This window comes from Peromyscus maniculatus, chromosome 1 (assembly GCF_049852395.1).
Source record: "Peromyscus maniculatus bairdii isolate BWxNUB_F1_BW_parent chromosome 1, HU_Pman_BW_mat_3.1, whole genome shotgun sequence".
NCBI lineage: Eukaryota > Metazoa > Chordata > Mammalia > Rodentia > Cricetidae > Peromyscus > Peromyscus maniculatus.
The window spans coordinates 37,114,431-37,138,916 of NC_134852.1; the positions used below are offsets into that span (position 1 = coordinate 37,114,431).

The following is a 24,486-nucleotide window of genomic DNA, read 5'->3' on the forward strand; positions in this document are numbered from 1 at the left end:
GCAAAACAAAATCAAAAACAGTAACAGGGCTTTACTCTCAACCAGATGCCTCTGGGAATTGGTGGGTCATCATTTTATCAACCTCATTTGCAAAATGGGGTGAGGGACTCTCCCTAAGACCTGAGGGACTGAGGGCCAACAAAACTTTCGAGACAGGGTTTCTCTGTGTAGCCTTGGCTGTGCTAGGATTAAAGGCATGCACCTCCCCCGCCCAGGGCGTCAGATCCCCTGGAACTGGAGTTACAGATACTTCTGAGGCACCATGTGGGTGCTGGGAAATGAACTCAGGTTCTTTGCAAGAGCAGCCAGTGCTCTTAACCACAGAGCCATCTCTCCAGCCGCCCCCCCCCCCCCCCGCTTTTTTTTTCCTTTTCGGGACAGGGTTTCTCTGTGTCGTTTTGGTGCCTGTCCTGGATCTCGCTCTGTAGACCAGGCTGGCCTCGAACTCACAGAGATCCTCCTGGCTCTGCCTCCGAGTGCTGGGATTAAAGGCGTGCGCCACCACCGCACGGCTCCTTCTTCGTTCTTTTGAGATAGGGTCTCACGTAACACACAAGCTGACTTGGAATTTTCTGCGTAGACTAGTCTGGTGTTGCCGGTGTGTACAGGTGGGTGTCTGGATGGCTCCCAGAACTTCAGGCGAGCTCAGCAGGAGCGCTACCGTTTGAACCGCATCCGTCCTTCCCTGTTTTGTTTTTGAGCCAGGGTATCACTGTGTAACCTAGGCTATCCCGGATCCCATGGAAATCCTCTCGTCTCCACACCCGACGATTATATTTTTACTTTTTGATGCAATTCAGAGTCAGAATTCATGCCAGCATGAGAGGCCATTTATTGTTCAGAGCCTGGGCCCCCACGTTTAGGGGGCGCCGCTCCAGTGCTTCCTCCCCCCATTGCCCCCGTGGATCCCTCAAGTGGCAGGTGGCTGAGCTGGTCGTGGAGGGAACACATCTTCAAATGCATATAGTCCAAAGTGGCCACCTTCTCCCTGTAATGACAGTCAGCCGGGGGTCAGCACTGGGGAGGCCCGGCTGGGGGCCAGGGTAGGTGAGGGGCCAGAGGAGGAGGAGCCAGGCCCCATCCGGAGACCTCACCCTCCTCCCATGCCCTCTGCCTTCGTCCTCACTCCGGCTTCATCTTGTCCGTCAGCAGTAGGTTCTTGGCCCGAACGGCTTCGTCTTGGGCCAGCCGAAGGGTGGAGCTCAGGGCCTCTGCCCTGACGTGTTTGGCCAAGGCCTGGCGCTCCAGCTCCTGGGGAGAGGAGTGTAGGCGCCGCTGGGCTTACTGGACTGGGCTGGGGGTGGAGGGGGAGCTGGGTCGCGGAGGGCAAGGGGCAGGGTCCCATGGAGCCTGCACACCACCCAAAGTAACCCATCAGGCCTTGAGCTTAGGGCATCCCACTGATCTCCCCACCTGCATCTCACAGGAAGCCTGTGAATGTCCCTAATGCACTGGCCTGTGTCCCAAGCAAGCTGAGTTGCATCTGAAGTACTGTGCCCCTAATGCCTATGAATTGTCCTGTATTGTGTGTATCCAAGCATGGTGCCCTTCTACATCCCCTATTCTTTTTTTTTTTTTTCTTTGAGACAGGGTTTCTCTGTGTAGTTTTGGAGTCTGTCCTGGATCTCGCTCTGTAGACCAGGCTGGCCTCGAACTCACAGAGATCCGCCTGCCTCTGCCTCCCGAGTGCTGGGATTAAAGGCATGCGCCACCACCGCCCAGTGTTATATCCCCTATTCTTAAGACCAAGTATTTGTGATGTCTGCCTTGGTCACAAGAATGGTCCCTAGCATTATAGTGTTCTATATCCCACAATTCACCATGCCCTGTGACTTCCTATGTATTGGGGCTGCAGCTCACTACAATTCATATCCCATCACCCCATCATGCACTAACCTCTGTATTCCCACAGTGCACCAGGCCATGACCTCCCATGTATTCCTATAGCTGTTCACTATAATTTATATCCCAACATCCCATAGGCCAGTATCATGCACTGGCTCTCTATGTCCCACAACGTATCAGGCCTCAAGTTCTAACAGCTACAGAGCTTGACTTGTATAAGTGGTCCCCCCAGTCTGGCATCAAGGGTTCCTCTGAGTCCAGTGACCTCCCTGAGGGGCTACAGAAAATCAGGCCCATGTTCCATGAGCTGTAGAGTGGAATCTGTTCGTATGTTCCATGATATCCCAGCCCCAGTGCATTATGATGCTTTAGGCCAGAGTCTGTCCCTGCGTTGTGACTGGGCAGCCACTAAGCTCTTTGTCCTCCTTCTGCACAGAGGCAAGACCTGCTGCTCCCACACAGGCCTCCTGTTCCTGCCACAGGCCAGCAGGATTCCTGAGCCGGGGCTCCCCACACCCTGCCAAACACAAAAGTAACTTGGGTCCTGGCAACCCATGGCCCCTGGTACCAGAATCTTCTTGTGTAGCCTCTGGCAGCTGGGGCAGGCAGGAGCCAGTCCTTTCTGCTTCACCTCATCCACCAGCGGGGTCAGCGCACGCTCCAGCAGCTGCTGCAGGGACTCCGTGGACAGCTGCTGCCCCTGGCTGTGGAGGGAGAATCGGCAAGTGGGGGATGCGCTGGATTAGGCTCCATCTGGTCATTTCTTTTTGTTTGTTGTTTGTTGAGACAGGGTCTTTCTACACAGCCCTGGTTGTCCTGGAGTTTACTATGTAGATCAGCCTGGCCTCGAACTCACAAAGATCCACCTGCCTCTGCCTCCAAGCCAAGCAGTGGTAGCAGATGTCTTCAGTCCCAGCACTCGGAAGGCAGAGGCAGGTGGATCTGTGTTAGTTTGAGGTTAGCTCATCTACAGAGCTATTATTTATTTATTTATTTTATTTTATTTATTTATTTATCCACTTATCTATTTGTCCATCTGTTTATTTGTTTGCTTGTTTATTATGGATGTAGTGTTCTGCCAGTATGTCTGCCTGCATGCCAGAAGAGGGCACCAGATCTCATTACCAAGGGTGGTTGTGAGCCACTATATGGTTGCAGTGCGGACCTCTAGAAGAGCAGCCAGTGCTCTAAAATACTATCCAGATCTCTACCTTTTTTTTAAAAATTTATTTTTATTTTATGTCCATTGGTATGTTGCCATGAGTGTCAGGTCCCCTGGAACTGGAATTACAGTTGTGAGCTGCCATGTAGGTGCTGGGAATTGAACCCAGAACAGTGCTTTTAACCACTGAGCCATCTCTCCAGCCCCATCTCTACCTTTTTTTTTTTTTCTTTTTTTTTTTTAAGATTTATTTTATTATGTATACAGTGTTCTGCCTGCATGTGTGCCTGCAGGTCAGAAGAGGGCACCAGATCTCCTTATAGATGGTTGTAAGTCATCATGTGGTTGCTGGGAATTGAACTCAGGACCTCTGGAACAGCAACCAGTGCTCTTACCTCTGAGGCATCTCTCCAGCCCCATCTACCTTATTTTTAAAGACAAGGTCTCGCCGGGCAGTGGTGGCACACGCCTTTAATCCCAGCACTCGGAAGGCAGAGGCAGGCGGATCTCTGTGAGTTCGAGGCCAGCCTGGTCTACAAAGTGAGTTCCAGGAAAGGTGCAAAACTACACAGAGAAACCCTGTCTCAAAAATAAAAAATAATAATAATAAAAAAAAAAAGACAAGGTCTCTGAACCTGGAGTTCCTAGATTCAACTAGTCTGGCTGGTACAGGGATCCTCCCTTCTGCTTGCAAGGCAAACTTTTTTTTGTTTGTTTGTTTGTTTCTTTGTTTTTGTTTTTTCGAGACAAGGTTTCTCTGTGTAGTTTTGGAGCCTGTCCTGGATCTCACTCTGTAGACCAGGCTGGCCTCGAACTCACAGAGATCCGCCTGCCTCTGCCTCCCGAGTGCTGGGATTAAAGGCGTGTGCCACCACCGCACTGTCTTAACTGAGCTTTCTCCATGCCCCTGGAACCCACCCTCATGACATGCCAACCTTCCCACAATGTGCTGGAAATGCACCATGTCTCAAATATCAATGCACCCGATCTTTGCCTTCATACAGGCAGAAAAGAAGCCAATTTTTACCACGTGAGAAAGGTAGAAAAGTTGTTCCCACAATGCAATAGGATTCTCACCCTGCAACCCATAGACACACATCGTTCACAACGACAGTGTGTCGTCCTCCGTGTGACCCGGAGTGCAGGCTCCACCCCTCCCCGCGTGACCCACAGTGTAGGCTCCACCCCTCCCCGTGTGACCCACAGTTCAGGCTCCACCCCTCCCCGTGTGACCCACAGTGCAGGCTCCACCCCTCCCCGTGTGACCCTCAGTGCAGGCTCCACCCCTCCCCGTGTGACCCACAGTGCAGGCTCCACCCCTCCCCGTGTGACCCACAGTGCAGGCTCCACCCCTCCCCGTGTGACCCACAGTTCAGGCTCCACCCCTCCCCGTGTGACCCATAGTGCAGGCTCCACCCCTCCCCGTGTGACCCACAGTGCAGGCTCCACCCCTCCCCGTGTGACCCACAGTGCAGGCTCCACCCCTCCCCGTGTGACCCACAGTGCAGGCTCCACCCCTCCCCGCGTCCTCCGTGTGACCCACAGTGCAGGCTCCACCCCTCCCCGTGTGACCCACAGTGCAGGCTCCACCCCTCCCCGTGTGACCCACAGTGCAGGCTCCACCCCTCCCCGCGTCCTCCGTGTGACCCACAGTGCAGGCTCCACCCCTCCCCTACCTGGCACACCGAGCACAAGGGCCTTGGGCAGACCGGTCCAAGTTCAAGACGTGGTCAGCTCCCCTTCGGGAGTTCTGAAGTTGCCGCCCCAGCTCCTCCAGAACCGGTTTCACTGGGCCCAGCGCCTCCAGCTCACTCCTCAGTGAAGCCACAGACACTGCTGACCTCTCCACCCTGAGACGGGAGAGCAACCAATGTGCGGAGCTTGCAGCATCCAATATTAGCCCAGAACCACCTTTCAATACTGTATAGCTGCCTGTCCTCGGCGCTGACGGGTTCTCCACCTCCACTGGGGAGAGGAGCCAGGGCTTCCACTAGGCAAATGTCCTAGTGCTGAACCAGGCTCTCATTCAGTACCCCAGAGCTACTGAGCCACACCTCCCCCATCACTGGGGATCCTAGGCAAGTTCTACCTCTTGGTACCGGTCACTTAGCCCCAGAAGATTGGTCGATCCTTTTTCCTCGAGGACCCACCCTTGGGTTGGTTCCACTTTCCCACGGACCCCGTGTCCCCTCCAGCACCTGCGGAGCCCTTACATAGTGCACAGCTCATCCGCCCGTCCTCGCAGCTCCTGCAAACCCCGCGCAGACTGTGCCTGTTCCCGCTGGGCCAGCTCCCACTGGCCCAGGAAGCCATCCAGCCGGCCACCCAGGCCACCCAGCAACCGCAGCGCCTCCTGCACTGCGCCCTCCTCCTGATGCCACCGGGCTGCCAGCGAGGACACCTCCCTCCTGCGGGAACCAGAGGGGAGAAAGGGTGGGCATAGGTTTGACCATGCATTGCCTCATCGACCTCACCCCAGATAGATGACCAAATTCTTTTCTTTCTTTTCTTTTTCTTTTTTCTTTCTTTTCCCCCATTTTCTTTCTTTTTCTTTCTTTCTTTCTTTTTCTTTCTTTCTTTCTTTCTTTCTTTCTTTCTTTCTTTCTTTCTTTCTTTCTTTCTTTCTTTCTTTCTTTCTTCTTTCTTTCTTTCCTTTTTCCCTTTTCCCTTCTTTCCTTTCCCTTCCTTCTCTCTCTCTCTCTCTCTCTCTCTCTCTCTCTCTCTCTCTCTCTCTCTCTCTCTCTCTCTCTTTTGACACAAGGTTTCTTTGTGTAGTCCTAGCTGTCCTGGAACTCGCTCTGTAGACCAGGCTGGCCTTGCAATCATAGAGATCTGCCTGCTCTGCCTCCCACGTGCTGGGATTAAAGGTGTGTACCACCACCCGGCTTTTTTGTTGTTTTTGAGACAGGGTCTCTCTATGTAGTCCTGGTTGTACTGGAATTCTCTGTGTAGACCAAGCTGGCCTCCAACTCACAGAGATCCTCTGGCCTCTGCCTCCCAGTGCCGGGATTAAAGGTGTGCACCACTATGCCCCGCCTTTTGCCTTTTCATTTGTGTTCTGGGTTGGCCCTGTATCACTGATGCTGCCACCCACGTTCCGCTGCTCTCCCCAGGTTCCGCTGCTGTCCCCACGCACCTAGCCCTGTCCACCTCAACCTCCAAGTCCCTCCCACATCAAGCTTTTCCAGTCCTCCCTCGCCTACCGCAGCCCCTCCGACCCACTCTGTCCCGCCCACCCCCGTCCAAACCCCGCCCACCCAGCCTCCACGCTCCACCGAGGTCCCGCCCTTCGTTCCACCTGAGGCCTGGTCCACCCACCTCCTCCAGTCCCCGCCCACCTCAGCTCCTCCAAGCCGGTGGAGACCTTCTGCAACTCCTGCTCTGTCAGCGAAGGTCCCTCCCCTGCCCGGGGTGCCATGCCCCAGGCACTGGAGGCCAGGCCCCGCGGCCGCGGGGGTTCCTCGGGACTGCCAGGCGGGCCGGAGCAGCCCTGATTGGGAGTGGCAGAGCTCAGGCCGTGCCGGGAGAGGCCTGCCTCCAGCTTTTGCTCTAGCTCCTGCAGCTCGGCCTCCTGTCTCCGCGGCGTCTCATCCTGCAGTTGCTGCTGGAGGTATCTTAGCTTCTCCTGGACAGGGGAGGACAGTGAGTCAGGGTGTCCAGCACCTTGACATCCTCAGCCACCTGCACCCCAGGGATCACCGAGACTGCAAAGTAGTGTAGGAAGAGTTAAGTGGGAAGTATGCTTGCTGGCGTGCGTGGGGTGGGGTGGGGTGGGGGAAATACCATTTACTAAAACCTGCTAGCTGTTTCTGAGGCTGCAACTAGCATACCACCCGCTGCCCTGCTCTGCCTGTCAAAAATCGGCCCCTGCCGCTTAGGGACGGCTCCTCAGTGTTTTGTTGGAAAGGAAGCTTGCAGGTCTTCATCCTAGACCCTGCCCACCCAGGGGCTTCAGGCTCCACGCTTGCACAACTCAGCTTCCCCAGGCTCCACTCTGGTCCCTCCCACCAAGTCCTCTTTTGGCTCCTTCCGTGGGTCCCTCCAGCCCGACCTCCAAGCTCCATAAGCAGGTCCAACCCTCCTCAGCTCCTGGAGGCTCTGGACGCTCTACACACTTGTCCACGCCCTCCCCAGCTCCTCCAACCCCCTCTCTAGCTCCACCCAGACTTCTCGCTAGCTTAGGGCTCCTCCACACCCACACCCACTTACCTCCAGCAAGGCAGAGTTCTGCTTCAGGACATTGGTTTTGGTTTCAGCGTCTTCCACTGAGCGGGTCACCTTGCGGCAGTTCTCCTGGGTCAGGACATCAGGGCAGGGGCCCTGCTTCCCATTCCGGTTCTGCCCCCCACCTTCAGCCTCATTGTTGGCTCAGCACCTGCCCCATGTAGGATGCACCTACGTCCCAGCCAGGCTTCCTCCCTAGCCATACCTGTCCTTGGCTAACACTTCCACCAGCCCACCGTTCCTATGCTCTACTGTTTTACATTTTAAAATCTAAAAGATTTTTAAAAATATTTATTATGAGCCAGGCAATGATGGCGCACGCCTTTAATCCCAGCACTTGGGAAGCAGAGGCAGGTGAATCTCTGAGTTCGAGGCCAGCCTGCTCTACAGAGTGAGTTCCGGGACAGCCAGGGCAACACAGAGAAACCCTGTCTCCAAAAACCAAAAAAAGAAAAAAGAAAAAAAAAATCTTATGTGTATGGGTGTTTTGTCTGTATGTGCACATGTATGTGTCCAACATGCATGCAGTGCCCGTGGAAGCCAGAAGAGAGTGACATTTTTGGTAGCCATGAGAGGATCTCATGCACCCCTGGCCTCCACTTCGTTATGTAGCTGAAGAGAATCTTGAACTCCTGAGTCTCAGAGTCCAGCTTCTAAGTGTGGATCATAGGTGTGTGCCACTACACTCAGCTTCCTGCATGCTAGGACTGGACCTGGGCCTTCCTGCATGCTAGGACCGGACCTGGGCCTTCCCGCATGCTAGGACCGGACCTGGGCCTTCCCGCATGCTAGGACCGGACCTGGGCCTTCCCGCATGCTAGGACCGAGCCTGGGCCTTCCTGCATGCTAGGACCGGACCTGGGCCTTCCTGCATGCTAGGACCGAGCCTGGGCCTTCCTGCATGCTAGGACCGGACCTGGGCCTTCCTGCATGCTAGGACCGGACCTGGGCCTTCCTGCATGCTAGGACCGGACCTGGGCCTTCCTGCATGCTAGGACCGAGCCTGGGCCTTCCTGCATGCTAGGACCGAGCCTGGGCCTTCCTGCATGCTAGGACCGAGCCTGGGCCTTCCTGCATGCTAGGACCGAGCCTGGGCCTTCCTGCATGCTAGGACTGAGCCTGGGCCTCCCTGCATGCCAGGACCGGACCTGGGCCTTCCTGCATGCTAGGCAAGCGCTCTGCCCACTGAGCCACGGGTCGGGGCCTCACACTGCCCTCCTCTTCTCATCCCCCCACCCCCCCACTCCGTCCACAGCGGCTCACCTTCAGCTGGCTGCAGTAACCCTCCAACTCTTCTGCCTCCTGCCGCCGCCTTTCCAGGTTCTCACTCAGCACCGAGCACTCGCTCTTGACCGTGGAAGGAGGCAGGGTTACACAGGGCAGTTCGGAAAGCTTAGAGGGGGAGCAGGGTCTTACCCTGTGGGGGACTGACTGGGTGTGCACTATGATGCAGGAAGGCTTCAAGGTGGGAACTTAGCTCTGGAGGAAGAGGCCACACGCGGGGCACGGGGACCCAAGTGTCACACCTGCAGTGTCTGAACATGCTGGTTAACCCTCGTAGTCTTTTCCTTCAAGCTGGTGATGGAGTCTTTGGCACGCACCAATCCACTGTTGACCCCACTCTGGAAAAGAGTCGGAGACACGTATAGTTCGACACCAGGAAAACTCTGGAGCTAGCAGGCTGTGCTTTCAGCTTGCTTTTGCTCTGGGGGGCTGTGTGGCTTTGGATAAAGGGTGGCACCCTTGGATTTAGTTTCCTTGCTGGGTAAAGCCAGAAGCAGACTAACACTCTTCACGGTGTTCTGAGGAAGTAAGCAGGGAAGACAATTTCAAACTCTGAGGCAAATGTCTAACATCCCCCAGTTGGAGGGTGGGGGTATAACTCAGCAGTGAGGTGCTGGGGTGTGACTCAGTGGTACAGTACTTGCCCAGCACCCACAAGATCCTAGGTTCCAGCCACAGATGTGCATCCATAAAAGCCCTCCTCCTTCTCTGTCCTCTGCTCTCTAGAGCATAAAATTGACAGCCACCTTGGATCATCAAATAGAGGCTGAGAAACGATCCCAAGTGCCTCTTCAGCCTCCTCAGCTCCTCTGGCCAACATGCTCAGTTCTGTTTGTTTTGGTTTTGAGACAGGGTGTCACTGTGTAGCTCTGGCTGTCCTGGAACTCAGAGATCAGCCTGACTCTGCCCCCTGAGTGCTAGGATTAAAGGTGTGTGCCACCATGCCTCGGTTCCCATTCTCAGGTCTTACCAACTGTTCACAGGTGAGGCAGCAGCTTGTGCCTTGTGCAAACTGGTTTTTTTCTGTCTTTTGCTACAGCAGGCAAATTTGTTACATAATGGCTGCCGCTTACTTTTTTTTTTTTTTTTTTTTTTCAGAGACAGGGTTTCTCTGTGTAGCTTTGCGCCTTTCCTTTCCTGGAACTCACTCTGTAGCCCAGGCAGGCCTCTGCCTCCCGAGTGCTGGGATTAAAGGTGTGTGCCGCCACCGCCCGGCCATTCTTGTTTCTTAATTGAAAATAAAGACTTCGAGAGCTCCTTTGCAGCTGGCTGAGATCATGTGGCCATGCTAGCCAATACAGATGGGTGGGCACAGTGAGGACATTAAGTAACTGTTGAAAGGACAGGTATGCTTTCCTCCTCCTTCCTCTTCCTCAACCTCTTTTTCTATCCTCATTTTTGTTTTTTCTTTCTCTCCTTTTTTTTTTTTTTTTTTTTTAAGGAGTCTGACTCTGTAGCCCAGGCTATGTACTCATTAAATAGCCCCAGGTTGACCTCAAAATCCTGGAGATGTTCCTGCCTCAGCTTCCTATGTATTGGAATAACTGGCAAGATCACTGTGCCCAGCTCTCTTTACCTTTTAAGACAGTCTCAGCCGAGCAGTGGTGGCGCACAACTTTAATCCCAGCACTCAGGAGGCAGAGGCAGGCGGATCTCTGAGTTCGAGGCCAGCCTGGTCTACAGAGCGAATTCCAGGACAGTCAGGGTGGTTATATAGAGAAACCCTGTCCCGAAAATAAATAAATTTAATATAAAAATTATCAGCAAAATGGCAGAGGATGAATTCTAAAATTCCACATTTCCATAAAAGATGGAAATAAATCAGAAACAGTTTGATTCACTCTCTAGCACACTGAAAACTGAGGATGCGATGAGCCAGGTATGGTGGCACACATCCGTTATCCTGGCACTTGGGAGGTGATGCTCTGAGGAATGCTGCCTGCCATGTCATGAGCATTTATGTACGGAGAAGAAGGCCATATGGTCAGGAGCCTAGGTCTCGAGCCAAAGGCCAGGGTGAGTTGAGGCACCCACAGGGCAACGTCTTGGTGGGGCATCTTCCAGCCCTGGTAAGTCATCAGATGAACACAGCCCGAAGCACAATACTGACGGCATCTGCATCCTGTCGGAGGACTCCAGTCCTCACAGAACAGTTGACTGCACCTACATCCCTTGATGGACTGTCTACTGTTGCAAGATATTTGATTACACTGTGTGCAGATTTGTTACTGTGATTGTTTTGGTAAAAAGTTAAATGGCCAATAGCTAGGCAGGAGGTATAGGCAGGACTTCCAGACAGAGAGCTCGGGGAAGAGGGGAGAGGAGTCGCCAGCTACACAGAGAGGAAGCAGGACATTCAGGAGGAGAGGTGACAGCCACGAGATTAACAGAAGCAAGTTAAGAAGCTAGTTAGAAACAAGCCTCAGCTCAGCTAATGAATAAGAAGTCTCTGTGTCGTTATTTGGGAGCTGGCTGGTGAGACAGAGAAAGATGTATTCCAGTTTACAGCACCTTCATCCCATCAGAAGATTAAATCCTGGATGAAATGCCAACCACACTCTCATCTCACCAGGGGACTATGGCCTAGAACATAATAGTAACTCATCCTCACCTCTTCAGAGGACCATAGTCCTGGCTGAAATGTTGACTGTAGCCTCATCCAGCCCTGAACCAGAACCTTCCAACTTAGTCACTCCCTGTGGGCTGTACTAAGTATCGAGACAACTTGTTTCAAAGCATTGGATAACTAATGTGCAAACATGTCTTTCTGAACTGACAACTCAGAAGGCTACTGTAGGGTGTTCCTCTGGGGACTCAGAACATTCATCCTGGGTCAGCTCCTTTCACCTCCTGTGTGTTCTCAGGGAGAGCATCTCAGCTTGTGATGCCTCAGTTTCCCTACCTGTGCAATATAGATATGACTAACGGCTACCATCACAGGATGACTAGTTCAAATGAAATGGATCAAAACTTGGGAAGGGGTACTCAGGATCCTTGGAGGAGAGAGAGGATGAGAGACAGGAAAGCTGAGGAGTTATAGGCAGGTGAACAACCCTGTCCTGGGCATGTTCTGCCCCCATCTACTCCTGTGCTGTGCACCTGTATTCCCTGCCTGGAGCCTGCCTCAGTTTCCCTTCCCATCAAATGGGGAGTAAGGATAGACTGCTATATGACCTGATCCACAGCTACAGGGAATTAATGTCTAGATTGGTAAAACAAATAACCAATGTCAGCATGAAGGTGGAGGCAGGAGAATCAGGTGTTCAAGGCCATCCTCCACAGTGAATCTGAGGGCTGTAGCTCAGTTGGAGTGCTGGCCTAGCACACGCAGGGGCCTGGGTTCCATCCCCAGCCTTGTACAAACTAGGTGTGGTGGTGCACACCTGCACTCTTGAGCTCAGCCTTGTTCAAGGTCATCCTTGGCTACAAAGAGATTTTGAAGTCAGCCTGGGATGCAGGAGACCCATTCAGAAAAAACCAAAGGGCTGGAAAAACAAAGCTGGTAGCGGTGGCACGTGCTGCTGGCCCTGCACTTGGGAGGCTGAGCAAAGAGGAGCATGTGCAGTCCAGGCCAGAGCCGGCCATGCATTGGGGTCTCCACCCTAGAACGGAATAAAGACGGCAACGGCGACGGCATGGTGTGTCCAGGAGGGACTAAGACGCTGCCACAGAATGTGTGTCCGAGTGTCCTTAGCAGGGGAGACCTCGATGGCCACTGTCGTCATAGTGACCACCAAGAGCACCACTGCCCCTTACAGCATTTGCTGTCTCCAGGGAAGCTAGGACTGGACACCGACGATGACGACCTGTCATGCCAACACTAACCATTCCTCCTCATGAGCACCATCACTATCAGCCAAAGTCACCATGGCTCTCTAAGGCTCTCCTGTCTGTCTGTCTGTCTGTCTGTCTGTCTGTCTCTCTCTCTTTGGGGGCTCTGTGTATCTCTCTGGGTCTTGGCTCTGTCTCCCTCATCTCTGTTCCTCTATCTCTCTGAGTCTCTATCCCCCATCTCCGGGTCCCCTCACCCCCCTGTAGCTCACATACCGGGCACCCTCCTCAGCCCCTCCCCTCCCACCAGGTGTGGTTGCCGGTCCCAAAACAGAAAGGAGGAAGCTGGCAGCAGGAAAAGGCTCGAGGCCCACACAGTGCTCACCAGCTTTGATCCCTGAAGCCTTAATTCCTGCAGCCCAGAGCTGTTTGGACGTCAGCGGTCCTTGGGGGCCATGTTAATAGTTCTGGTGGGAGGCATCCAGCTCCAGGCTCTGGGGTGTGGGGAGTCTCTCCCACTGGAGGGAGAGCTGAGTCTACCCCACTCCCGGCTTCCCATCCAGCACTAGCCTCAGCCCTTCTGGCCTTCCTGCCTCCCCTTTCCCGCTCTAAAGGAGTCTTAGGGAAGAAAGAAAGCCTTCTAAACTAGCCTCTGGTTCTTACAAGCACTCCATGCTCTTGTGACCTTGGGAATGGCGCTTCCTTCTACACCTCGGTTAGTTTTGCCTTCATCTTTCAGCTGGGTCATTATATCCCCCCCTTACAGATGCTGTCAGGAGGGAGGAGACATCACCGGATGTGCACACAGCAGGATAGCAGTAAAGGGAAGAGAGCCAGTCTGCCAGGCTGCTTCCCCCTCGCCGGAAGCCACAGTGTCCCTGTGGGGACAACACCATGTTCTGCAGCCTGTGTGACAGTGGCCTGCTCTCTCTCTAACCCCATCTCTCCTCTGCCACAGCCTTGTCCTTTCCCTGTCCTGTCCTGTTTCCGCCCGTCTCTTCCGACATGTTCCTGGTGGCCACAGTGCTGTTTTCTGCCCGGAGAATACCTGATTTCAGCGTCAAGGTCCAGCCCGTGGGCTCTCCTTTTTGCACAAACACTCTGGTTCTTCTTCTTCGGGGTGTCCACAGTGTCCTTCCTGCCCCGCCAGTGTAGACTACCATCACACCAACCATCTGCCGCGACTGACTCCCTAAGCTGATCCTGCTGCTTCCCAGCTGGGTGGCCTTCCGTATGCTATTGAACCTTTCTGGTCCTCCATATCTGCACCATCGGAGAAATGAGGCCAAATACTGACGAAGTAACTACTGTGCTGAGGGTATTGGGGTGGTTGGCTGTCTGCCACACAGAGGCTGGGGCATGAGTGAGTGGGCTTCTCTTCATCCTAAAGACAGCCTGTGGAGATGGGTCCAGCTTTCTGTCTTGGATTCTACCATTTTCTATTGCCTATGTTATTATTAAGTGAGATTATATATTCCTCACAGTGGGGACAAGTCCTCTGCCCTCCAAGACTCACAGGCCATGATTAAATCTCTATTAGATTCTGCCTTACATTTGATTTTACTTTATTTTATTTTTTTTAAGACAAGGTCTCTCTATGTAGACCAGGTTGGCTCCCAAATCACAGAGATCCACCTGCCTTTGCCTCCCAGGTGCTGGGATTAAAGGAATGGACCACCATGCCTAGCATTTATATATTTTTCTACATTCCTTTATTTATTATCTCAGCACCTGCACGCCAGGGCTTGTGTGTGGAGGTCAGAAGACACCTTGGTTCTCTATACCATGTGGGTTTCAGGGACTGAACTCAGGCTGTCTAGGCTTGGAAGCACCCACTGGGCCTTATATAGGGTTTAATGTCTCGGTGACATCATCTTGTCCTGGTTGCCTTTACGTGATGACCTCCCAGTTTCCGGGCTCAGACCCTCTGTCCCCACCTGACTCAGCAAGACAGACTGAGGCTTTTGAACCTTAGATAGACTAGGTCCATGGCTCTGCTCGGTGAGACAGAAGCCACAGAAGACAAAACTTGGGGCAGTGATGCAGCTGGAACTCTCTTTGGGTCACCAGCCAGCTCCCAAATGAAGACATGGAGACCTATTATTATTATGAATTCTTGGCCTAAGCTTAGGCTTGTCCCACTGGCTCTAATAATTTTTTAACCTGTTTCTAGTCATCTATGTTTGGCCTCAGGTCTTGTTACCTTTTCTGTCATCCTGTTTGTCCTACTTTCCTGCTTCCTCCATGTCTGTCTGTCTGGCCCCTGGTGCCTCCCTGGTGTCTCTTTTTTTTCTTCCTCTGAGCCTAAATTCTCCTGTTTTTACCCTCCCTTCCCAGAAGTCCCGCCTGTACCTCCTCCCTCGCTATTGGCCATTCGGCTTTCTATTAGACCAGTGAGGTACCTTAGGCAGGCAAGGTAAAACGGCAACACATCTTTACATAGTTAAATATCCCGCAACATGATGAAATGGCCTATTGGGTGAAGGCACCTGAGTCTGACCCCCAGACCCATTCAGTCGAGGGAAGTTTCACTAAGTGGTCCTCTGACCCTCTCATATGTGATATAGCATACATGGGCCCCGCCCCCACACAAAAATAAATCAAAGTAATTAAAAAAAAAAAAAGAATAGAAACTGAAGAAAAGGCTCAGCGATTACAGCATTGGCTGCTTTTTTCAGAGGACCCAGGTTCAGTTCCCAGAGTCCACACAACAGCTCAAAATCATCCATAACTCTAATTTCAGGGGATCTGACGCCCTCTTCTGGCCCCCTTGGACACCAGACCCACACACAGTGCTCTAACACGCAGGCAGGCAGAACACTCACACACATAAAATAAAACTAAATCCCTTTTTAAAATCCTAGCACAGGTTGGGCGGTGGTGGCGCACACCTTTAAACCCAGCACTCGGGATGCAGAGGCAGGAAGATCTCCGTGAGTTCAAGGCCAGCCTGGTCTACAGAGTGAGTTCCAGGTAAATGGAACAGCCAGGGCTATCCAGAGAAACCCTGTCTCGAAAAACCAAAAACCAAACCAACAAATTCAGCACAGTTACCTTCCGAGGCCTCTCTCTTCCCAGTTGAGAATCTGCAGTTTTTCTCACCAGAACCCCGACTCCAGTGGCTTTCTGGGTTTTTTTCCTCATAGATTATCATCTCATCCAAGTCACCACCAGAACTAGTCCTTAAACTTGATTATCCAAAAGATATCAGTAGGTAAAGACAATTGCCACCAAGCCTGAGGACCTGAGTTCTGTTTTTGAGTTCTACATGGTGTCAGGGGAGAACACACTTCTCCAAGTCATCCTCCAACTTGTAGAGGAACATGCCCCTCGCCAAACCATCCAGTCAGTCGATGGGGAAAGAGAGGTCAAGGAAACGCTTCCCACAGAAACCTTTAGAGACAGAGCTTGAGAGCCACCAAATGGTGCATGAGGCTGATGCCGAGGCACTCCCCGGGATCTCCCTTGGAAAGCCATTGCTCACACTTAAGGGCGTCTTGTGTTCCCTCTGAGCACCTCTCCTCCTAACTGGCCTGTTTAAAGTCTATATTAAAATGTCTTTAATGAAATCCCTGCCTGTGCTTTATAAACCGAAATTCTTTCCTGCATGGAAGCCACAAACCCCAGTTTGGCCTGAGTCCAAGTTCCTGGGAGATTAAGATAATGCCTCAGTTGGGTGTGGTGTTGCCTGTCTTTAATTCCAGCTAGTGGCAGAGGAAGGAGAGCATCGGTGAGTTTGAGGCCAGCCTGGTCTACATGGAGAGTTCCAGGCCAGCCAGGGCTACATAGTGAGAAAGACACTCTCTTAAAAAAAAAAAAAAAAAAAAAAAACGACAAAAATAATGCCTCAAGCTGCTGAGGGTGACGCTGAGAGCTGTGTCTCTGTCCTCTATTCCTGACATCTCATCTTAGGCTTTCGAGAGAATATTTACCAGATGCTGGATGCATGGGCTCAGGCCTCTCACCCCAGCTACTTGGAGGGCAGGGGGATTGCAGGAAATTGACTAAGCAGTGAGACCCTGTCTCAAAGAGTGAAAGAAGAGCTTGGGCGTGGCTCAGTGGTAGAGCCCCTGCCTAGAATCCCCCAGTGAGGGGCTGGGGTGTGGCTCAGTGGTAGAGCCCTGCCTAGAATCCCCCAGTGAGGGGCTGGGGGTGTGGCTCAGTGGTAGAGCCCCTGCCTAGAATCCCCCAGTGAGGGGCTGGGGTGTGGCTCAGTGGAAGAGCTCTGCCTCGAATCCCCCAGTGAGGGACTGGGGTGTGACTCAGTGGTAGAGCCCCTGCCTAGAATCCCCCAGTGAGAGGCTGGGGGTGTGGCTCAGTGGTGGAGCCCCTGCCTAGAATCCCCCAGTGAGAGGCTGGGGGTGTGGCTCAGTGGTAGAGCCCCTGCCTAGAATCCCCCAGTGAGGGGCTGGGGGTGTGGCTCAGTGGTAGAGCCCCTGCCTAGAATCCCCCAGTGAGGGGCTGGGGTGTGGCTCAGTGGAAGAGCTCTGCCTCGAACCCCCCAGTGAGGGACTGGGGTGTGACTCAGTGGTAGAGCCCCTGCCTAGAATCCCCCAGTGAGAGGCTGGGGGTGTGGCTCAGTGGTGGAGCCCCTGCCTAGAATCCCCCAGTGAGAGGCTGGGGGTGTGGCTCAGTGGTAGAGCCCCTGCCTAGAATCCCCCAGTGAGAGGCTGGGGGTGTGGCTCAGTGGTAGAGCCCCTGCCTAGAATCCCCCAGTGAGGGGCTGGGGTGTGGCTCAGTGGAAGAGCTCTGCCTCGAATCCCCCAGTGAGGGGCTGGGGGTGTGGCTCAGTGGTAGAGCCCCTGCCTAGAATCCCCCAGTGAGGGGCTGGGGGTGTGGCTCAGTGGTAGAGCCTCTGCCTAGAATCCTCCAGTGAGGGGCTGGGGGTATGGCTCAGTGGTAGAGCCCCTGCCTAGAATCCCCCAGTGAGGGGCTGGGGTGTGGCTCAGTGGTAGAGCCCCTGCCTAGAATCCCCCAGTGAGGGGCTGGGGGGTGTGGCTCAGTGGTAGAGCCCCTGCCTAGAATCCCCCAGTGAGGGGCTGGGGGTGTGGCTCAGTGGTAGAGCTCTGCCTCAAATCCTCCAGGGAGGGTCTGGGGACATGGCCCAGTGTCTTCTTTGTGTTGCTAAGGATGAAACCCAGGGCCTGGCCCTTGCTAGTCAAGTGTTCTACCACTGAGCTATACCCCACCCCCAGGAGACTCCTCTTGATACTGTCATTCAGGCCTGTCTCCTGGTCTCAGTGACTAGAACTTCTCATTCCAAACTAGATCAGACCCCACCCCCTTGGATCTGCCTACCTCCGTTGAGTAGCCCGGCCCTCCCCACATCAGCCGCTCACCAGAAGCTCTGTGATGTCAGGGTCCTCCGGAGCCCAGGGTGGTACAGGAGAAGCAGGTGGCCCCGGCAGTGCCAGTGGACCACTGTCCTCCGTGGTGGAGTCTGTGCCTGAGGAGTCCGGCTCCATTGCAGCCAGGTTGAGCAAGGACACGTTGGTGCAGGCTGAGGACCGCTTGAGGTTCAGGCACCAGTGCATTGGCTCGTGGGACATCCGGGGCTCCACCCTGCAGGTGACCCAGGAGATGGTGGGGATGGGGGCCTTATGTCCTCAGCACAGGGGCTGCACTCTCTGAGCCAACGGGTCTCCTGTTCCCATCACCTACCGTGCCCCTGCTGCCGGCTTTGGGCTCCCTGCTCACGCCCCCCTCCTCCCAATGCTCCCCACCTCCCGCGGCCTGCCCTCCCTCGGCTCTCGTGCCCTCCCTGGCCCCTCCTTCCCCTCCAGCACCTATGCTTTGCTGTAGGCAGTGTTGGGCACTAGGCCCGTCACCAGCAGGGAACAGGAAACCCACCCATGGAAGGACACGGCCTTCTTTTTCTTCGTGATCCCCTTGGTAGGGCTGGTCACCCCCCCGGGAGCCTCGGGGACCAGCTGGGCGCGGCTCTCGACCCCCACAGGTGGGTCCCCCGCCTCATGGATCTCTTTGGACTGCCAGATTGTCTTCACCACCACGCTTGCCATGGCGCGGGGGGCCTGCTCCCAGGGGGAGACTCACCATCTGCTCTGCCCGCCCCCCGGCGCTCAGGGTCCCCTAGCTCCTGGCCTGGGTCATAAAGGGCCTAACCACTGGGTCACAGGGAGGGGCACGAGGGAGAACCTGCAGACCTCGGTGGACTATTCCGCGCCCCCCACCCCCCCACATTCTGGTTCTACAGCTCCCTCATTCCAGTCCAGAGCACACAGTGGGCCGGGCGCTAACCCTGCAGCCAGCTCTGGGATTCAGTCCCAGGTCGTCTATCTTGCTTCATGCCTTGCCTGAGATCTGAGAGACTTAACAGGATCATTTCCAAGTCCTTTCCTGGAGGACTTGGTGTTCTGTGGCGGTCTGGGAGGCAGAATTGGGAAGAGAAACACCGAATAAAAAGACCCCAGCATTAGAAACGCCACAGGGAGAGTCAGGAGAAGTCATGGCATACATCGGAACTTCTCAACACGTGTTTGGGGATTTAGGATTCATACTGTGCGTGAATTTTACCTGCTAAAAAAGAACCCAAGCCAGGTGGTGGCGGCGGCGGCGGTGGCGGCGGCGGCGGCAGCAGCAGCAGCGGCGGCGGCGGCGCACGCCTTTAATCCCAGTACTCAGGAGACAGAGGCAGGCGGATCTCTGTGAGTTTGAAGCCAGACTCGTCTACAAAGAGAATTCCAAAACAGCCAGGGCTGTTACACAAAAAACCCAGTCTCGAAAAACAAAGCAAAATACAAAAACAAAAACAAAAAAGAACACAGGAGGCTAGAGAGATGGCTCAGTGGTTAAGAATACTGGCTGCTCTTCTAGAAGTCCTGGGGTTCAATTCCCAGCCTCACATCGTGGCTCAGAAACATCCATAACTCCAGTCCTAGAGTGTTTTAGGATCCGATGAACTCTTCTAGTCTCTGGGAGCACGAGGCACACGGGGCTCACAGACATACATGCAATCAAAACACTCATATACATGAAACAAAAATGATATCTCAAGATAATAGCTGGGCGGTGATGCTGCATGATTTCAACCTCTGCACTCTGGAAGCAGAGACAAGCGGATCTCTGAGTTCGAGGCCAGCCTGGTCTACAGAGTGAGTTCTACGACAGCCAGGACTACACAGAGAAACCCTGTCTAGAAAAACAAAAACCAAACTAAACCAAAACAACAACAAAAAAGAGTTTAAGGTTAACCTTGGCCACACAGCAAGTCTGGTTCCAGTCTGGGATACATAAGATCAGGTTTCAACACCAAAACCAAAAATTGAGGTCAGCCTGGGTTATAGAGAAAGTTCAAGACTAGCCTAGGCTTTGCGGTGAGTTCCAGCCTAGCATGGACTGAGCTGGACCCTGTGTCAAACAAAATAAAAACTAAGATGTCTCAGAAAGGCTGAACCTAAGGCTCAGGTGATACAATGCCTGCTCAGTGACCTTCCTGAAGCCCTGGCCTCCATCGCAGCACTGGGGAGACAGAGGCAGGAGTTAGAATCATCCTCAGCTACATAGTTTGATGTACAAAGACTTTGGGATGATAATATTTGAGTGATCAAGGTTAAATAAAGTGTGTGGATGGTCTTTGTTACATCTAGTTTTGTTTATATTAAAGATTTTTTTTTTTTGTTTTGTTTTTCGAGACAGGGTTTCTCTGTGTAGCTTTTCGCCTTTCCTGGAGCTCACTTGGTAGCCCAGGCTGGCCTCGAACTCACAGAGATCCGCCTGGCTCTGCCTCCCAAGTGCTGGGATTAAAGGCGTGTGCCACCACCGCCCGGCTTATTTATTAAAGATTTATTTATTATGTATACAGCATGTACACCTGCAGGCCAAAAGAGGGCACCAGATCTCATTACAGATGGTTGTGAGCCACCTTGTGGTTGCTGGGAATTGAACTCAGGTCCTCTGGAAGAACAGCCAGTGCTCTTAACTGCTGAGCCATCTCTCCAGCCCTCAAATTTATTTATTATGTGTGTGTGCCGTTCTGTGGTGTGGAGGCCAGAGACATCCGATGGGAAGTAGATCTCTTCTTGTACCATGTAGGTGCTGAAGACGAAACACAGGCGATGACCCTGGACAACAAGCACTGACTACTACTAAGCCCTCTTGCTGGCCAGTTCATTTGGAGACAAGGTCCCACTACAGCTGAGGACGGGCTCAAATTCATAGCAATCCTTCTGCCACGGTTTCCCAAGTAGCTAGGAAAATAGGCCTGTCCTACCACGACTAGCTGGACTTGGAATTTTCTTTAAATCATTTATTTAAATTTATTTTATGTACATTGGTATGAAGGTGTCAGATCCCCTGGGATCTGTTACAGTTGTGAGCTGCCATGTGGGTGTTGAGAATTGAACCCTGGTCCTCTAGAAGAACAGCCAGTGCTCTTAACCGCTGAGCCATCTCTCCAGCCCTGGACTTGGAATTTTGAGTTTAGGTCATTTTCCAGGCCTGAGAGTCTCTCTGGCTGTGGAAGGGTCCACCAGTGTGTAAAGTGGCTGCTCTGGGATGGCACAGTGTGCTAATGTCTTCTCAAAGTAGTTCCAGTGGCGGGGACAGGACTTCATTGTACATAGGGACACCCGTATAACCAAAATGAGTTAATCCACCTGTTCCTTGTTATTTTGTTGGAAATTTGACAGGTATGCATAGACATTATTACACTTCCATTATACTTGGCTACTGTCACTCAGGGGATCAGCCAATGAATCCTTGCAACAGACACCATATGCCAGTTCTGAGGATGACTGTCAGGGACCCTCAAATCATCATGGCCATCAGAGATGATCTGAGAGGTGAAGAATGAAACTCAAGATAGTGACATTTTTGCAGGCACTGGGTTATGCCATCCAGGGACTGACTTCATGGTTTAGATGCACTGAAATTCCCTTGCAAAGTAGCAAAACACCTGTGACCTTTACAATAAGAATGAATTCTGCCTGGAGATGGTGGTCCACACCTTTAATCCCAGCACTCAGGAGCCAGAGACATCGGATCTCTGAGTTCTAGGCCAGCCTGATCTACAAAGTGAGTTCCAGGACAGCCAGAGATACATAGAGAAACCCTGTCTTGAAAAACAAAAACAGGGCTGCTCTTCCAGAGGTCCTGAGTTCAATTCCCACCAACCACATGCTGGCTCACAACCATCTATAATGAGATCTGGTGCCATCTTCTGGCCTGCAGGCATACATGCAGGCAGAACACACTGTATACATAATAAATAAATCTTAAAAAAAAAAGAAAAACAAAACGAAAGAAAAACAAAAAAAAAGAAAAGAAAAGAAAAGAAAGAATAAACTTTAAGCCAGGGGGTGGTAATCCACCCCTTTAATCCCCAAATCCCAGCACTGGTAGGCAGAGGTGGGAGGATTTCTGAGTTCAAGGCCAGCCTGAACTACAGAGTGAATTCCAGGGCTACACAGAGAAACCCTGTCTCCACTCCCACCCCAAAGGAGTCTATTGGCTGATAGAGCTCAGGGCTAGGGCCTGAGCCAATAACGATAATCATAAGGATGGATTCTATTGGTGGAGGATGCAAAGCACATGGGGCCTCTTTCATAGGGATGTGCTCTATTCACCGAGAGATAAAGCTCAGGATACTGGGGGTGGAGGGGTTCGAGCGAGGGTTGGCTAATAGGACCGCACAGCATCACCAGGTTTTTTGACTGCATCATCCCAGCATTCAAGGTGATCAGGCAACATTCATTTCTTCTAGTGAAGAAAGCAGGCCTGGTTTCTCCGGTGCTTCCTCTAAGTGGTGCTTCCTATAGATGAAACCACTGGGTTTGGGGGAAGGCAGACTGGGCCCCTTCCCCTGACACTTGTGGAGCCTCGGGAAGCTGTTGCTCTTGGTCTAGGCTTAAAACAAGCCTGTGAGGGACTGGAGAGGTGGCTCAGCAGTTAAGAGCACTGGCTACTCTTCAAGAGGACCCGGGTTCAGTTCCCAGCACCCAGATGGAAGCTCACAACTGTCTGTAACTCCAGTTCCAGGAGACATGACGCCCTCATACAGACACACATGCAGGAAAACACAGACATACATGAAGGAAAACACTAATGAACATAAGGTAGAATAAATATATCACTAAAAAAACAGCCTGTGAGCTGGGAGAGATGGCACACACCACTAGTCCTGGACTCTGGAGGCAGAGGTGGGAGGATCTCTGTGATTCCAGGCCAGCCTGGGCTACATAGTTAGAGTCTGTCTCAAAAAGAAACAAGCAAGCAAACCACCACCACCACCACAAAACGAAGAGTCTGGGGATGTGTGGGAACACTGATGTTTCCATCTACCCTTGAGGGGTCCTGGAATTAGGAAGGCCTTTCTATATACTCAGAACTCAGTAACTCCACTGTTTTACCAGGCTTCCTGAGCAGAGAATGGAAAGAGATATCTACTAGCTAATTAGGGAGAGGCTTTGTATATTCTTGGGACACTTTATATCCCTTCTTCACATCTCTCTGTAGAGGATTAGTTCAACCTCCATTGCTAATCTGTATCCTTAAATATCTTATCTTTAATACTTAGCTCTCCAGAAAACAGACGTTCGGATTTTATTCTTTTTTGCAATACTAGTGATTGAACCCAACATTTGGGCATGTTAGGCAGGGGCTCTACCACTGAAACATGCCCTCTCATTGGGGGATTCTAGGCAGAGGCTCTCCTCTGAGTCACACCTCCAGTCCCTACTGGGGGATTCAAGGCTATATCCGTAACCGTGTTTTTTTATTTTTTAATTTTTTTTTTTAAAGATTTATTATGTATAGTGTTCTGTCTGCATGTATGCCTGCAGGCCAGAAGAGGGCACCAGATCTCACCAGATCTCATTACAGATGGTTGTGAGCCACCATGTGGTTGCTAGGAATTGAACTCAGGACCTCTGGAAGAGCAGTCAGTGCTCTTAACCTCTCCATCTCTCCAGCCCTTGTTTTGTTTTGAGATAGGGACTCTATGTAACCTTGGCAGTCCTGGAACTCTCTACATAGACCAAGCTGGCCTTGAACTCACAGTGAACTGCCTCCTATTGCCCAGGACGGGGCGTTGCCCCTCCCTAGTTCCCAGGAACTCCCTCCTAGACCCATTCTGAGCTTGTTGGAGATTATAAAAGTCTATTGGGGTGGTGTTTTGTTCATGGTGATGGTTGAAATAGATCCCTCAATTCCCTTGGCCCCAAAATGTTCCAATAGCCCCGGACATGGGCGATCTGGCGGCTTGGCCTTTCTTGCCACCTGTCCTCAGGTGTGGCTGTAACTGGCTTTTGCCTGGTGGTTTCCAGAACGGATGGAGGAAGCAAATTTGACTTTATGACCACTTAATGCAGACTGTCTTGGGCACTGGGGTTCAGGAAGGGGGGGGAAAAAGCAACCTACATTGAAAAATGTTTAAAAATTAAAATAGTAATTCTACAGTTTTCTACTTCTGAGTTGTGTAGTCTTGAGCAGGCCGTTCAACCTCTCTGGACCTCAGCGTTTAATGGGACGAGCCTGAGGGGCAGTCCCTTCTCTCAAGTCAGACCTCCAGGTGATGTTTTCAGGGAAGGAACAGGGAAGAGGTAGGCTCCAGTGAGCGACTGACGCAGTCCGGGTGCAGAAGTGGAGAGAGACCGGAAAGAGAGAAGATCCTGCGTGGTGGACGCGACTGTCCCTCGCCTCGCCCAGCCCCTCTGCAGCAGGGAATTGCAGGCAACGCTCCACCTATCGCAGCTCAGCTGACTGACAGCTCCTCTTTCTCCTTCCTTCTCTACAGGTCGTCACTCTCCGCCCGTCCCCCACAACCGCCCCTTCGAGGGCGAAAGTATAAAGCGTGCGGCGAATCCGCAGAGCCTTGCGGAGCGCAATCTCCTCACCCATTGGTCTTCTCGGCCCCAAGTCCCGCCTCCTTCGGTGCGTTCCCGGGCCTCTTCTTACGTCCCGCCCTCCTGTCGCGAGCGGGCTGTCCATCCAATTAGCGTCGGTCTCTGCCGTGCAGGGGGCGGTCCCAGAGTGTGTCATCGAACTCCGCCTGTCTCTCGGGCAACGCCCCCTGACTCCGTGCTCCGAACGGAAATAGCACGGTACTGCACCAATCATCCCCATGTGTCTTTACTATTTTGCCAATCAAAGAGGGAGGAGGGCGGGCGTTCTAGTGTGAGTGGCAGGAAGTTCAGCCAGTAAGCGGTAGGGGTTCCCGGATGACAGCCCGCAGGGGCGGGTCC

General features: G+C 52.7%; 1 protein-coding gene across 20 annotated transcripts; it reads right to left on the reverse strand.

The window, feature by feature from the left end:
* Positions 1–808: 808 nt before the first annotated feature.
* Tsks (testis specific serine kinase substrate) lies at positions 809–18,440 on the reverse strand. Of its 20 annotated transcripts, none has more exons than XM_076575669.1 (11): positions 18,341–18,440; positions 17,626–17,848; positions 8,758–8,853; positions 8,495–8,578; positions 7,217–7,300; positions 6,346–6,632; positions 5,221–5,415; positions 4,684–4,857; positions 2,414–2,549; positions 1,127–1,251; positions 809–988 (listed from the first exon to the last, which is right to left on the reverse strand). In XM_076575669.1, exons 2-11 carry the CDS (start codon positions 17,833–17,835, stop codon positions 832–834), a joined length of 1,548 nt encoding a protein of 515 aa, XP_076431784.1. In that variant the 5' UTR covers positions 17,836–17,848; positions 18,341–18,440; the 3' UTR covers positions 809–831. The 20 variants fall into 20 exon arrangements, with proteins under 20 accessions (XP_076431784.1, XP_076431801.1, XP_076431794.1 ...); XM_076575686.1 differs by having other exon boundaries at positions 1,095–1,251; XM_076575679.1 differs by having other exon boundaries at positions 1,127–1,294.
* Between the last annotated feature and the right edge of the window lie 6,046 nt (positions 18,441–24,486).

What these genes read in the sequence shown, in the direction of transcription:
- Tsks (XM_042274568.2), bottom strand. Translation starts at nt 18,306, where the DNA reads ATGGCAAGCGTGGTGGTGAAGACAATCTGGCAGTCCAAAGAGATCCAT. An exon ending in GTTACTGCAGCCAGCTGAAG is followed by an intron (nt 7,328 to 8,494) that starts GTGAGCCGCTGT and finishes AATGGGAAGCAG; the next exon opens with GGCCCCTGCCCTGATGTCCT. An exon ending in GCAGAGGGCATGGGAGGAGG is followed by an intron (nt 989 to 1,094) that starts GTGAGGTCTCCG and finishes CTGTCATTACAG; the next exon opens with GGAGAAGGTGGCCACTTTGG.